The sequence below is a fragment of the Neopsephotus bourkii genome, unplaced genomic scaffold, assembly GCF_033783945.1.
Source record: "Neopsephotus bourkii isolate Nb327-2 ecotype Australia unplaced genomic scaffold, CSIRO-AGI_Nbou_v1 NB_1638, whole genome shotgun sequence".
NCBI lineage: Eukaryota > Metazoa > Chordata > Aves > Psittaciformes > Psittacidae > Neopsephotus > Neopsephotus bourkii.
In genome coordinates this window covers 10,660,849-10,673,900 of record NW_026902113.1, presented here as the reverse complement: position 1 = coordinate 10,673,900, position 13,052 = coordinate 10,660,849, and the positions used below count along the sequence as shown (strand labels likewise).

The window sequence follows — 13,052 nt, the reverse complement described above, 5'->3', positions numbered from 1 at the left end:
GGCAGTGAGTAAAGAAACAACAGCCTGGTCTTTTAAAGAGTTACAGTCTCTATCTCTGTGTGAGATTATCTTTTCCTACTGAGTGGTGTCGCCTCTGAAAATGAGGTGGTTGTAGACATGGAAAAAATTTAAGATTATTTCCTCTCTTCAGTCTGCAATGCAGATTGATTTCTGACGAGTCCATGAAGAGTTGTCATTGTTAGCCTTTTCCCTGGTGACTTGTGAAGCTGTAACTCTCCCGAATTTATTTTTCACACACAACAGCATGTATTTTCCCTGCTATTGACCCCTGACTGTGCTACAAGGATGAGAAGTTTTGAAGGGAAGAGTGTTTCTTGCAGTAATCAGTATAGCAGCAGGCATTTGTTGAGCCGAGGCATTCAGGACAGTAATTCAGGGAAAAGGCAGCCAAATCTGTTTCTGGATGTCCAGACTCTCCTGAGAACAATTCCCAAGACAGCCCTCACAGTTTGTGCCTGCATTCAGAGGATGGTACCTTGTGTGAAGCAGGCAGCTGTCTTCCCTGATTCAACACAGTTGCTGTGTAGCTGCAGCCATGAGTTTCTGAGGGTCCGTGGGCTTGCTCTTTCTTTTTTTCTGAACTGTTTTGTGCCAAGAAGGCCCAGTTGCTCGCTGTGCTTCCCACTGCCCTGCTAGTGATTGTTACAACAACAAGAAGTAACCCTGCAGTGATTTCATCAAAATACTTGCTCCCTGTGGTGCATTTCAGCTTCTTATTGAAATACTTTGGATTAACAGCCTTAGAGGAAGAATAAAGAAGTCTTTGTGTTTGTCAAGGATTTTAACTAGTGAGTAAGTGGCAGCCTCCTAGTTTGCAGAGAGAGAGAGAGAGTGCAACTTGATCCTATGTATTTCTGTTTGCAACCATGCATATCTTGTTTTACTGAGAACCCAAGTTCTTTTAACTGATATTGGTATCATCTTCACCCCCAGAGAGCTTGGTTTTCCCCTGCTTTTCCACCTGATGCGTCTGCTTTGCACCAATGTTATGCACATATGTAAGGCCACCAGTATCATGTGCAACGTAGTGCTCACGTTGCACAGGAGGTGCAAAGCACAGGAGGTGCAAAGCGATGGGCTTCGAAAAGCAACATAGAATCATAGAATAGTTAGGGTTGGAAAGGACCTTAAGATCATCTAGCTCCAACCGCCCTGCTGTGGGTAGGGACACCTCACACGAAAGCATGTCACAGCCAGAATTTGACCTTCCATAATAATGGAGGACCAAAGCAATATCCAAAAAACGATGTTAGTCTCTTATATCACCAGGCCCTGCAGAAAACACAGTTTGTCAAACACAGGGGTCAAGTGTGATTTGAATTGAGGTACAGCTTGTTAAAAAATACTGAATAAAACCATTTGAAACTCGGAGAGAACAGTAAGTTACCTGACCTGCATATCGCAGGCTGAGTAATTTTCACCCAGTCACTCCAGGGTTGTACTTGCAGTATTATTGTAATATCAGTATGACTGTGCAGCAACTCAAAGCCCAGTATATGTCTGAATGTTCATGGGGAGAAAGAGTCCATTTAATTTTTATGCTTGCTGCTCTGCAGCTTAGGAAACCTTGGGCAGCCCGAGGAGTGACATTGGACTGTTAGCTGTATGGATGGTACGTGAACATTTCTGACTTAATTTACCAATGAATGTATGTTGAGCTTGCATTAGCTAAGTGTTAAATGGCAATAAAGGTATTAAGAGTTAATGGAAAATGGAGTACAGAGAGGCTATTGCTCTTGAATAGTACATTTTTGAATAATTGTCTTCCCGGTTGACTTGGTTTTATAGATCTCTTCCATGTCATTCTTTGTGCTTTTTGAAGTAAAATTTTGTGAGGAGCAGATGAAATCTAATTTACTATGTGGCTTGCATTAACAGATATTTTATTGCTGTGGCATTTTATGTAAGTTATTAATTGCAAAGCACATTATGATGTGCAGTTCTAATTCTAGCTAATTTGATTACCCTTGGAACACAGTACAACTTTACTTTAGAAAACTCTTGTTAGCATGTAATAAGATCTTGCAGTTGGGAAGGAAAAAAAAACCCAAGCTGCTTGGGCACTACATTTTCATAGTGCCATGCTTAAAATCACAGTGCCCTATTATAGTGCTCTGCAGGAATGGAACAGCATGGCATCCCTCTGCAGCACTGCTGCTGAAAGGGTTGGGAGGACTATCCGTAATGATAACTGTATTTAGAAATATTGTCAAGAGTGATTAACCAGTCTCGGTGCTACAATCTTAACATGGGTCCTGAGAGCACTGTGTGTTTAGCTAAAATCCTGCTTGTATAATGATGGGTAAGTGTGCTGAGCTGCAGAGGTGTGTGTTCCTTACTCTTTCTTCCAGATAGACCACAGGTGGAAAGACAGCCTGATGGTGTGGATGCCAACCTGGGACTTAACTGTAGTTCAGTTTTCTAATTTAAAGCTTCCTGAATAATCACTGAGGCTCAGATTAGGCTTTTGTGGGCTTGAGTGGTAGTCCACATGAGCCACAGTTGCTTATCTATGAAACAGAAATAGCAGTGCTCTTCTGCCATCCATCAGTGTGGTGAGGATCGTGTTTCAGCTAGGAATTGCTAAGATGCGGTAGTATGGCTGTAGAAGTACTGAGATGGAGAGATTAAACAGTATGGCAAACTGTCATATTCAGTGAATGCTCTTGTGCATACTTAAATGTAAAAATTAACCAGATTCATACATACAGATCATCAGGATTTTTTGGCAAAATGTTTTTCTACAGAAGGGTGCTCTACTGAGGGAATACAATTTTCTGCAAAAGTATTTTGGTTTCCTTAAAGGGGCCTTTGTTCTGCAGAGAAGAATTCATTGTCTTCATCTGCCTGTGCAGCTTCTCGTGAGTTGGGAAAGGCCTAAGTTCAAGTCCAGGCTGTGTCTGATTCAGGTGTCCAATTCCGAGGTGATAGGTGCAGCAACAGTTACCAGGTTTGTGATTCAGGCTCCACCAGAGTGGTAAAAAGAAGTTGCAGAACACTTCCATGTTGTTCTTGGAAACGGGATTCTTGTCTTGTGTTTTTCACTGATGGCAATTATGTTATTAAACAATTTAAATACAGATCTTGGATCATACTGAAATGTAGTGTAGAGTACCAAATGCAGAGTTTATTTGTTCATTACCTTTGTTTTCACCTTGCAGGGTGTGCTGATGGTTGGCCCTCCTGGCACTGGCAAAACAATGCTAGCAAAAGCTGTTGCTACAGAGTGTGGAACAACATTCTTCAATGTGTCTTCTTCTACCCTGACATCTAAATACAGGGGCGAGTCTGAGAAGCTGGTCCGCCTCTTGTTTGAAATGGTATGTCTTCAGTGATGTGATCTGGGGATCACTAAGGTGAGAAAGGACATCTCGTGGTTTCCTGCCCCTCCAGTAGCATGCTGGAAGCAGAGAGTTCATTGAGCTGACGCTCCTTCAATCAGTTAGGAAAACATGATCTGTGTTTCCATCTTTTTCTGGCTTGTTGTTGAGGACTAAGGTGGAAATGGTTCACCACCCATGTTTAGCATTTTCTAGACTAAGCACAGAGCTGTGACCTTAACAAAAATTCAGTTCTCATTCAGTTATGGGACAAAAAGCCCATAGGAAATAGATTTGAAATTGAAAGAAATTTGGAATTGTTATTCTAGAAGCAATACACATTTTAATTCTGTTTCTGTTCTGAATGATGGGCACAAGCCTCTCAGTGAAGTTGTGGATGCAGTCTATCATGCAGGGGATGTGAAGAACATTTGCATGTCAACCTACACTGGAGTCATTCACCAATTTGGATTCCTCAATGCATCTCTACAATATTCTCAGTTACAGCTTGCCTTGGTTGAGATAGGCTGAGATCCCTTCTGTCCTCTATACTTACCCCTCACTGACACAAAAACCTAGACATGAAAACTGCCTGTACTGTGATTGTGGTCCTCTTCCCCTTTGCAAGACTGGTTGATGAGGAAGCCAGCCAGCTCTGAAAGACCCCTGACTCAAGGAGTACAATTTAAAGTGTATAAACTTCAGCATATACCAGGCAGTTTCTGTAAATCAGGATCTTGAGTTATTTTCTTGTGACAGGAAGAAACATCTGTAAGTAGTCTAGTGGGACTGGGCTGTGGTCTGACGAGAGCCTGTCCTTGCTGCTGCAGCCCTAATAGTGATGTTTTCATTTGAATAAAGGCGAGGTTTTACGCTCCAGCAACAATCTTCATTGATGAGATCGATTCCATCTGCAGCCGCAGAGGCACATCTGATGAGCATGAGGCGAGTCGCAGAGTCAAGTCTGAGCTGCTTGTGCAAATGGACGGTAACAAATGTTTATATCCAAGTTTGGGGCTGGGGTGCTGTTTCTTCATAGGTGGGGATGTAAGAACTTGGGTAATCTGGAAAACCTGACTTTATGGATAGGGGAAAAAGAAGGCAGGACTTAAGAGGAGTGTATATTTGGAGCATTTGAAGGCAGATAACTGAAAAGTGTTTGGGGTTTTTTTTCTAAAATGGCTATTTTGATGGTAAGTTTAAAACTATAAGAGACACAGACTCCAGAAGCAAATCATGGAGATTTGTGCAGTTTAATATAGGTCTTTAATTTTAATGCAATTTAAACAAATTTCTCCCCTTTGCTAGAGTGTCTAGCCTGGGGAGATCTGATTTTTGCTGTATTCTGTGGTGGCAGCTAATACTGCCCTTTTAGTCAGATTTAGTACCTGGTTTGTGCAGCAGCGCGTAACAAGGATGACCATCTGAGGAATATTGTATAGTGATTTGATAACCACCTCTGTTTTTCAGCTGCTGTTTAACTACTATTTATAATGTCCTCAAATGTGCAGGTTCACTGTGATAAACTCAGGGTAAGCAGCTTTTTGCCTCCAAGTGATAATTACTTTGCAGTCCTCATTTGGGAGGCTGGGAGTGCTTCTTATTTCTTCTACGGCTGGATTTGGCAGAGATAGCATTTTCAGTGGGACTATGCCATTAGCACTGTCAGAGAAAGCCATCCCCTGACTCAGCAGAAGAATGAACTGTCCCCCCTCTGTGACAGATGGTCTTGTCACTCCTAAGCTGTGGGAAGTTTGGAAAGGGGCACTAGGACTGTATAGAGCTGTTGCTTAGCTTTGACCATGCTTTTGCAATGTTTGTCTGCACTGTTTCTTAGCAAAGCATTTCAATCAATAAGACCTGTGAAATAAAATTAAACTATTGTGCTTGCAGGGGTAGGTGGTGCTCTGGAAAATGATGACCCTTCCAAGATGGTTATGGTATTAGCTGCTACAAATTTTCCCTGGGATATTGATGAAGCTCTCCGACGAAGACTAGAGAAGAGGATTTATATACCTTTGCCCACAGGTATGTTTGCTATGAGCATTTTCCTTTAAAATGGCCTTTGCAAGACAAGCTTAGTGTTAATGCAGGACCATTGAGTTGAGAGGAATTTTTATGGTTTTGTGATGAGCAGTGAAATTTGGGGGTTGATCATTTGGCTGGGTTGCTTTATTTTTGAGAAGAGTAAGAGAAAGGGGAAAAAAATGAACAGCAACTACTTGCTTGGGGGCTTAACAACAAAGAGCTGCAGCATTTCATTGCAAGCCCATTGATGGGCTCTTACATTTTGAAAGAGAGTTAGTTTTAATGAGCCTGGAATTATTTTAAATGTTTAACAGTCAGTCTTTGAGTGATCATCAAAGGCAGCCTTTGGACATGTTCACAAATACTGCAAATGCACTCCATGCTCTTGCAGACAAATGCAAAGAAGTGGATCCATGAATTTTCACTTACAGGCTTAGTTTGCTGTAGATCGTGCTTCCTTGCCTTTATGACTTTGCTTCCCTTTATGACTTTGCTTTGAGTCACGCAGAATGCAGCAGGCTGATGCCTTTCCTGCTTTAAGATGTCTCAGCTTGTATTGTCTCTCCTAGCTGTCATTCACCTGTCCTATTAATTTTGAGATTCCTATCCCTTGAAGTTTTTGATAGCTGTGTTTCTTGGTGCAGTGGATGCCTCATCTCCCTGCATGAGCACTCTAGATAACAAGATACATGTTCATGGTGACAGCAGTTGTGACTGAGTTTAGCAGGTATAAGGACACTTAATAGTTCCACAGCTTGTCTGTGCAGCTTACAGGCAGTAACAGCTCCTAACAGGATGCCTGTCTTTATGACCAATTAGTTTAAAATCCTATCAGCTCTTGCTCTTGTTCCTAATTAAACCAGATTGGTTTTGACACACTGTATTACACCCTGGACAACATACAAGGTGTGCTATAGTTTTATTTCCAGTCTGATGTTCTGTTACATCTGTTCTGTAAATAAGAACGTTGAGCTGTTCTGGGCAAATCTAAATGATGCATTTATAACTGTGCTGGGTGATCTGATCTGGTCAGTCACTGTAATTGAAAAAGTGATGTGATATGATATATATATATTTGCATATTGTGGTATTTGATGAAAGTGTATGTTCTGCTGTGTTTCATTTCCAAAATACTGCAAAGACTTGCTTAGCCCCATAGCAAAGATTAGAAGAATGTTCTTTAATACAGGATGCTCTCTGCAGGTATGCCATATATGCACTGTGCTCTGTAAATAACAAATCTCCATTTTATGGCTAGTGCCAGTTGTGTGTGATTGATGACTATATTCTTGACAGCTCTTCAAAGCACACAAAACCAGCAGCTTTAGAGAAGCTTTCTAATTTCTTTGATATATCCCCTCAATTAAAAGAAATAAAAAATGAATTAGGGATATCAATAAATAAAAGTGGAAATTTCCTTAAGACTTTTAGCCTTTCCTACTGCTACTTCCTCTTTTGTGACTGTCTTCTTTTCTAGGTCATAAAAATTGGTCACTGTGGAAATAAAGATGCCAGGAGAATGTTTGTTCTCTTCTTTACCACCCTTGTGAAGAGTAACACTGAGGCCTAAGCTGTCAGATGTGAATTCCCTCTTACAAGCCTAGGTTGTTGCTTAACATCTGTACCCAAATGCACATACGCACATGCACTCTACAAGAAAATGGTTAATTGGCTGCATAAGTGCTCATTTACCCAGCTGGTTATCAGTGCATGCACACTTCATCTAGGTCTGGAAGTGGAATACCAGGACACTTGTATTGTAAATATATTAATATAAGTTTACTGTATTAATGTATCTGTTTTCTATCAGGCTTCAGCAGCTTTCTTGGGTCCCAACTGGGTAAAGGGCTTAAACATATGCTTAAAGTTCAGCCTATTGTTAGGGGGTTTATGCTGTCTGAAGCTCTGTTAATAGAATTATCATTGTGGTTCTAATGAAACTGTGTGAATAATATGCAGTCAAACACTTGAGTAGCGAGTGAATCCAAAAATGAAAAGTAGCAGACATTTGTAGGATTGTGCTTTTGTGCCCTTGGGTAGTATATGACCAAATGCTTCGTCATCTGAGACATAACAGACATTTTTTATGACATATGACTTTGGAAAATCTCTCTAGAGCATGCTGGTTTAATATACTGCTTTAACCATATACTTTATAGTATTTGATTGTACACTTTACTGTGATTTGTTCTGTCTCTTTCATTTTCTCATGCTAAATCCTTTCGTTTGTACTTACTATGAAAAACCTTAGTTGTGTTTGTATATTTTTTAATGTTACTCTTGCAAGTCTTCAAACAAGTGTTTTTATATTGTAGCAAAAGGCAGAGCAGAACTACTTAAGATTAATCTTCGGGAAGTAGAGCTAGATCCTGATATCAGCCTTGAAGAAATTGCTGGGAAGATTGAAGGCTATTCTGGTGCTGACATCACTAATGTTTGCAGGTATCTCATTCCCCTTATTTTGCAAATAAAACTACATGGAAAGTCATTGTTTGCATTGTGTGATAAAAGGTAATACCCACTGCAGGTGAAGCTAACAGTGACTGTGTTTGAGGCCCAGTACTGGAACCGTGTGTTCCTGTCATGTGGAGTGGTCTAAAGACTGTGGAGTCTTTCTGCAAGATGTGGTTAAGTATTCTTGGATCCAAAGACAAAAAAATTCTCTGAGTGAATCTTGTTGGCTGTATTTACTGCATTTGTTAATGTAGTGCACAACAGGTTTGGATTTATTTCATTTTATTTGTTTGCTTTTAAATCTCATGAGTTTAAGAGCTAATGTTTTGTGATGCAAAGGAACCTTTCACAGAACACTTGTGTGGGGCTTCTGTATGCTGTATGTTTGGACAACCACCAGAGCAGCACATTCTTGGTTTCTGTCTGAATCTTCTATGTGCAAGGGTGATACAGATAATTTATAGCATTAGTACTGGATTTATTTCTATCCTGTTCCCACAAATTGTTTCATTTTTTGACAAATAAGTCTTTTCTGGTGTAGGGCAGGTATTTGAAAAAACTTATCAGAAGGAAGTCTCTGTCCCTTATAAAGTTAGGATCCCTGCCAAGAGAAACTGATCCTTTAAGAACGTGGCTTGGGATGTTTTTATATTTCCCCTGCTGCTTTGGTGAAATTGTAAAATGACTCCATGGTTTTGAAAATTTGGTGCGTGTCACGCAGTGCAGTAGTTAAATTACCTGTTCTCCCTGGGGCCTGTGTTATCCCTTGCTGGGAAAAACCTGGGGAAAGAGAAAGTGTAATTTCAGGCTGTATGTGGGCCATGGTGTGAGAAATGATCAGTACTTTCCATGCCAGTGGGCCACACTGGCAGCATCCAAGGTGGGGAGGAGTCATAGAGCAGGTAGAGCATGAGGAGCCATAGGCACTTACGGCCTCAGCCTTGCGGGACCACATGATGCTCCAGTCTCATGCCTCCTGCACTGCCCTTTGCAGATCCACATGGTATGCACAAGCACGTAACAGAGCTGGGCTACCCTTTTGGGATACATAGTGAGAAAAGGGTTGAAATTTAAGAGGATGGGGATGCAAAATCCAGGCTAGTTTGAAAAAAAACAAACAAGAAGTCTAAAAGTCCCAGAGAGCAGTTCTGATCCCACCCTGCCCTTTCATGCACTGAAGTTGTAAAATTTTATCTCTATGAATCATTGTAAAAGGCTTTCAGTTTTATAGTTTTAATTATCTCTGCACATTTAGCATATGCTTAAATGGGTTTTGGTGCCACTGCATTCTTTACGTTGAGTTAATGTAGTGATCTGGGAAGATGGAAGCTAAGAAGGATATGAACTGCATCTTGTAGGGTAAATAAATGCTCTCTTAAGTGTTGCTGCCCGTGATTTCTAGCGAGAGAATACAATCAAAATTCATAGGCTTACAGCACATGCTGCTAGCAGTTAGCTCCCATACATTGTCCTGTATTTCCAGGGATGCCTCTTTAATGGCAATGAGACGACGTATTAACGGCTTAACTCCAGAAGAGATTCGTGCACTGTCTAAAGAGGAGCTTCAAATGCCGGTTACCAACGGGGACTTTGAGTTGGCTCTGAAGAAAATCTCCAAATCTGTTTCTGCTGCAGACCTGGAGAAGTATGAAAAATGGATGGTGGAGTTTGGATCTGCTTAAATCTCAGTGACAGATCTCCGCTGCTAGAGTTTTATGGGTTTTGTTGTTTTACCTTGCAAAATGAGTTAGAAATCTTTTACAGGTTTAATAAAAGGTTTGCCTCTGCCCCCATCCCACAGCTTTCTGGTGACATGATCTCTTAAAATCCATTTGCCTTTAAAGGGAGTGAATGCAGTAACAAGCTGATATTGTAAAAAATGTTTTATCTCTGAAACAGTAAAATAAGACAAACAGGAAGGGAAAAATTACACTTGTAAGGATAATATTTTTATTTTTCAAATGAAGAGAAGTGTTGCTTAACCTCCTCATAGTCATCTTTTATGGCTGGAATCAATAAATCAGCTGTGGGATGTGACTCCAGAGGAGCTAACAAGGGCTTGCTGTACCCCCTGCTCTTAAGTGCTACATTTCTGTTAAGCTGCTGACTCTGCCTCCATAGAATGTGGCATTGAAGTTACCGTTCTCTCTCTCTCTGCTCGGATATTCAGAGCAAAACCTGTGGATTAATTGGCATTACACAGAGGATCAGCTTTCCATCAAGACGTTGGCTTGGCTCTCCTCTCATGTATACCCGTTTGGAACTGATGTCACTTCAGGATGGATTGATGTTACCTGTGACAACTTCTGATGCAAATGAGAGGAAAATGATTGCTCTCAGTCTGGTTTACGCTTGATCTCTGAAAATAGTTTGTACCAGTTTGACCAGTAGGCACTTTGACTAAAGTTATGTCTTGCACTTTTATGCTTATGTATCATGCTTTGTGCTGTCTAGATATTGTAACTATTATTATTATTTAAGTACCAAGAGTTTAATACAGTAAAGACGCTAATATCGAGGCTGTCTTTTAAAATGTCGTGGACTACCACTTCTGGTTAGACATGAACTCTTTCCTAGCTTTACTAAGCAAGGGTTTGTACCTGTTCATGTTGTAGATCTGTTCATGCTTAATATTTTTTAATGACGATTTCTTAAACGTGTAAATGTTATTGATTATGGGGAAAATAATCTGTACAATCTCATTTGTGTTCTTACCTGTCTCTTCCTTTCCCTTGAACAAGTGCACGAGTAAGAAGGATTGGATTATAAACTAGCATGAGAAATACTCTTTCTAGCATATAACTGTCATGCTGACTATATGAGCTTTTCACAGACTTGGGCTGCAAGTCTGACACATATGAAGGTTTCCAGTGATAGGAATGAGAAGGAAGTCAGATTTACAGAGGAATATGCAAGTGCTCAAGTTTTTTGTGATTTTGCAAGGTAGACCTAAAGTATCTTGGATTTGAGTTGCTGTGCAGTTTGGTAGGTACTCTGCCCTTTGGCTCTCTGCTGAGACTCCTAGTGGCATAGCCAGATGTGGCAAACTGGCGTGAGAGAACACCTCCTCTTGAATGGGAGTATATCCTTGTTTGCTCCTTGTTGCTAGTTCCTGGAAGTTCCCAGTAATGCCAGTAATTCAGCACACTGGTCTCTTGGGCTATGACATGTGAACCACTAAGGCAAATGCTGCTCAAATGCTGCTGTTCAGTAACAAGGACTGTCAGGGTATGTGCATGACAGGTCTGCAGCATCTATCTGATTACACAAGTGACTTTCGAAGCTGTTTACCATTGCTGCTTTGTCTCTCAATACTCCTTTTTCTTTCTTTCTTTCTTTCTTTCTATGTGAAGACCACATCTCTGATCCTGTCTTATAAAGGGCTGCCCCAGTTTGCATGGAGAAACAGCATGGCAGTTATGTCAGTCTTGTATTTGACATGAAACTTCGTCAGGGCTTTAGAAACGTGTTTCAGTGTGGCACTCCAAAAAAATGTCTTCTGGGGCCCCAGACTGGTTGAGACACATCTACTGTTCACATCTTTCCAAGGACAGAGTATCCCTGCTGTCTAATGTTAGGCCCCGTTACACATCATGCTAGTGCAGAAGGGACACCAGCTTTTTCCTTGTCACCTACAGGGAGAATAAAAGCTTTTTTCCTGACCAGTTTGCACTAAATGCACAGCAGAGCCCTTGGGATTCACAGTACCTGTGGCTGTTAAACTGAAAGGAACAGTTCTCTGTGCACTGGAAGATGAGCAATCAAAAGCTGTGTTGACTCCCTAATTTTTGGATAAATTCTTACCAAGGAATGACTGGACCTATGTAGAGAAAAGCTTTGAAAACATTGCTGCAGGCTGACATTTCTTCTGTAGGAAAGCTGGAGGCTGCAGCTGGTACTCTGTGTTTGATTGTTTTACTGCAGTAGAAATAGTAAAGCTATGTGAATCTGTTGTGGCCAGTACCAGAATAGCTCTTCAGGGTCTAACACTAGAGAGGCCACTGCTGCCTGAGGTGCTTACTCTACGCAAGCAAGATCTAGAAGGGAATAGACATGAATGCCAAGAACTTGCCCTGTTTGGCAGCCCAGGAGCAGTGCTGGGATCCAGCAGTTGCAGCTTAGGAAAGTTCAAGTACCAGTTTTCTCACTTTTTGTGCTGCAAGCAGCAGTGCCCTTCCTGCTGATGAAAGCACAGCATTTATCAACGGTGTCGTTCCTCAGCTCTTTGATGAACCTTCTACCTTAAGGCATTAAACTCCCCTCTTGGATGTTAGGCAAAATTCACTGCAATGGACATTCCCTCTAGTAGCAGTCATTCAGGTGCTGCAGTCTTTTTCTCCAAAGGTCATGATTTCTATCCAAATATGCTCTTCCTGTACAGGTCAATTTATCTGTTACTGCTGCAGAACAGGAAAGTTTAAGTTTCCAGGCTGTAGATGTTTAGATGTACAATGGCTGTAAACAGCATTACACCTGCACCCTGCTAGATCAGGCATCCCAGAATACAGAGACCATCCCTTCCCTGCTGAGACTTTCCAGAGCAGGGATCTGACTCATATCTTTACCAAGTCCCAGTGGTGCACTTAACCTAGATGGGCTTGGAGACTGGGTTATTAACTCAAGAGGGAAGCCAGCATTGGGGTACAGCAAGGGAAGGAAGGTCACACCAACAGTGTCAGACCAACTCAAGGCCCTGGTTTGTTCCCAGTGGTGGAAACCCTTATGTAGGGATGATGGATTCCTCAAAGAGCAGTGTATGAACATACCACAGCCTGCTGTGACAATCTGTTCTGTCTGTGTCTGTATGTGTATGGAGATGCAAATGCACACGTGTATGTGTATGTATACGCACACAATGTGTGGTGCCTCTGTAGTTTGTACCTGAATTACATAAACCCCATGTTTTAAGGCTGTGTTTAAGTGTCTCTCTCTAAACATCCTCTTGGGTGGCACTGTTAATTTTTGTGCAACAAGCAGTCTGGTTGCATGAAGTAATAAATGTATGTGTAGTCTGTTTGTCTCTCTCGGGTAGGGCCGTGAATGTTTGCTGGTAACTGTTTCAAAGGCTGCCATGCAGTGCAGATCTTTTCAGCATGTCCTGGCAGTGGTGGACTCACCAAAGTCCCATATGGAGAGCAGTTAAAGCAGTCTGGATTTGTTGGATAATGCTGTCAGTAATGTTTTCCCTCTAAAATTGGCCTTTCATTGCCACAAGCTATAAAATGGAGA

The 13,052-nt window shown here is 41.3% G+C and overlaps 1 protein-coding gene across 2 annotated transcripts in view; it reads left to right on the top strand.

Annotated features, from left to right (window-relative positions):
• Positions 1-12,845, top strand: part of KATNAL1 (katanin catalytic subunit A1 like 1) — a 42,802-nt gene extending 29,957 nt beyond the window's left edge. For both annotated transcript variants that reach the window (XM_061374408.1, XM_061374409.1), the window contains exons 8-12: positions 3,183-3,341; positions 4,203-4,329; positions 5,235-5,369; positions 7,685-7,811; positions 9,307-12,845. In XM_061374408.1, coding sequence (XP_061230392.1) covers positions 3,183-3,341; positions 4,203-4,329; positions 5,235-5,369; positions 7,685-7,811; positions 9,307-9,505 — 747 coding nt within the window. In that variant the 3' untranslated portion in view covers positions 9,506-12,845. The remainder of the gene's footprint in view (positions 1-3,182; positions 3,342-4,202; positions 4,330-5,234; positions 5,370-7,684; positions 7,812-9,306) is intronic.
• Positions 12,846-13,052: the final 207 nt, after the last annotated feature.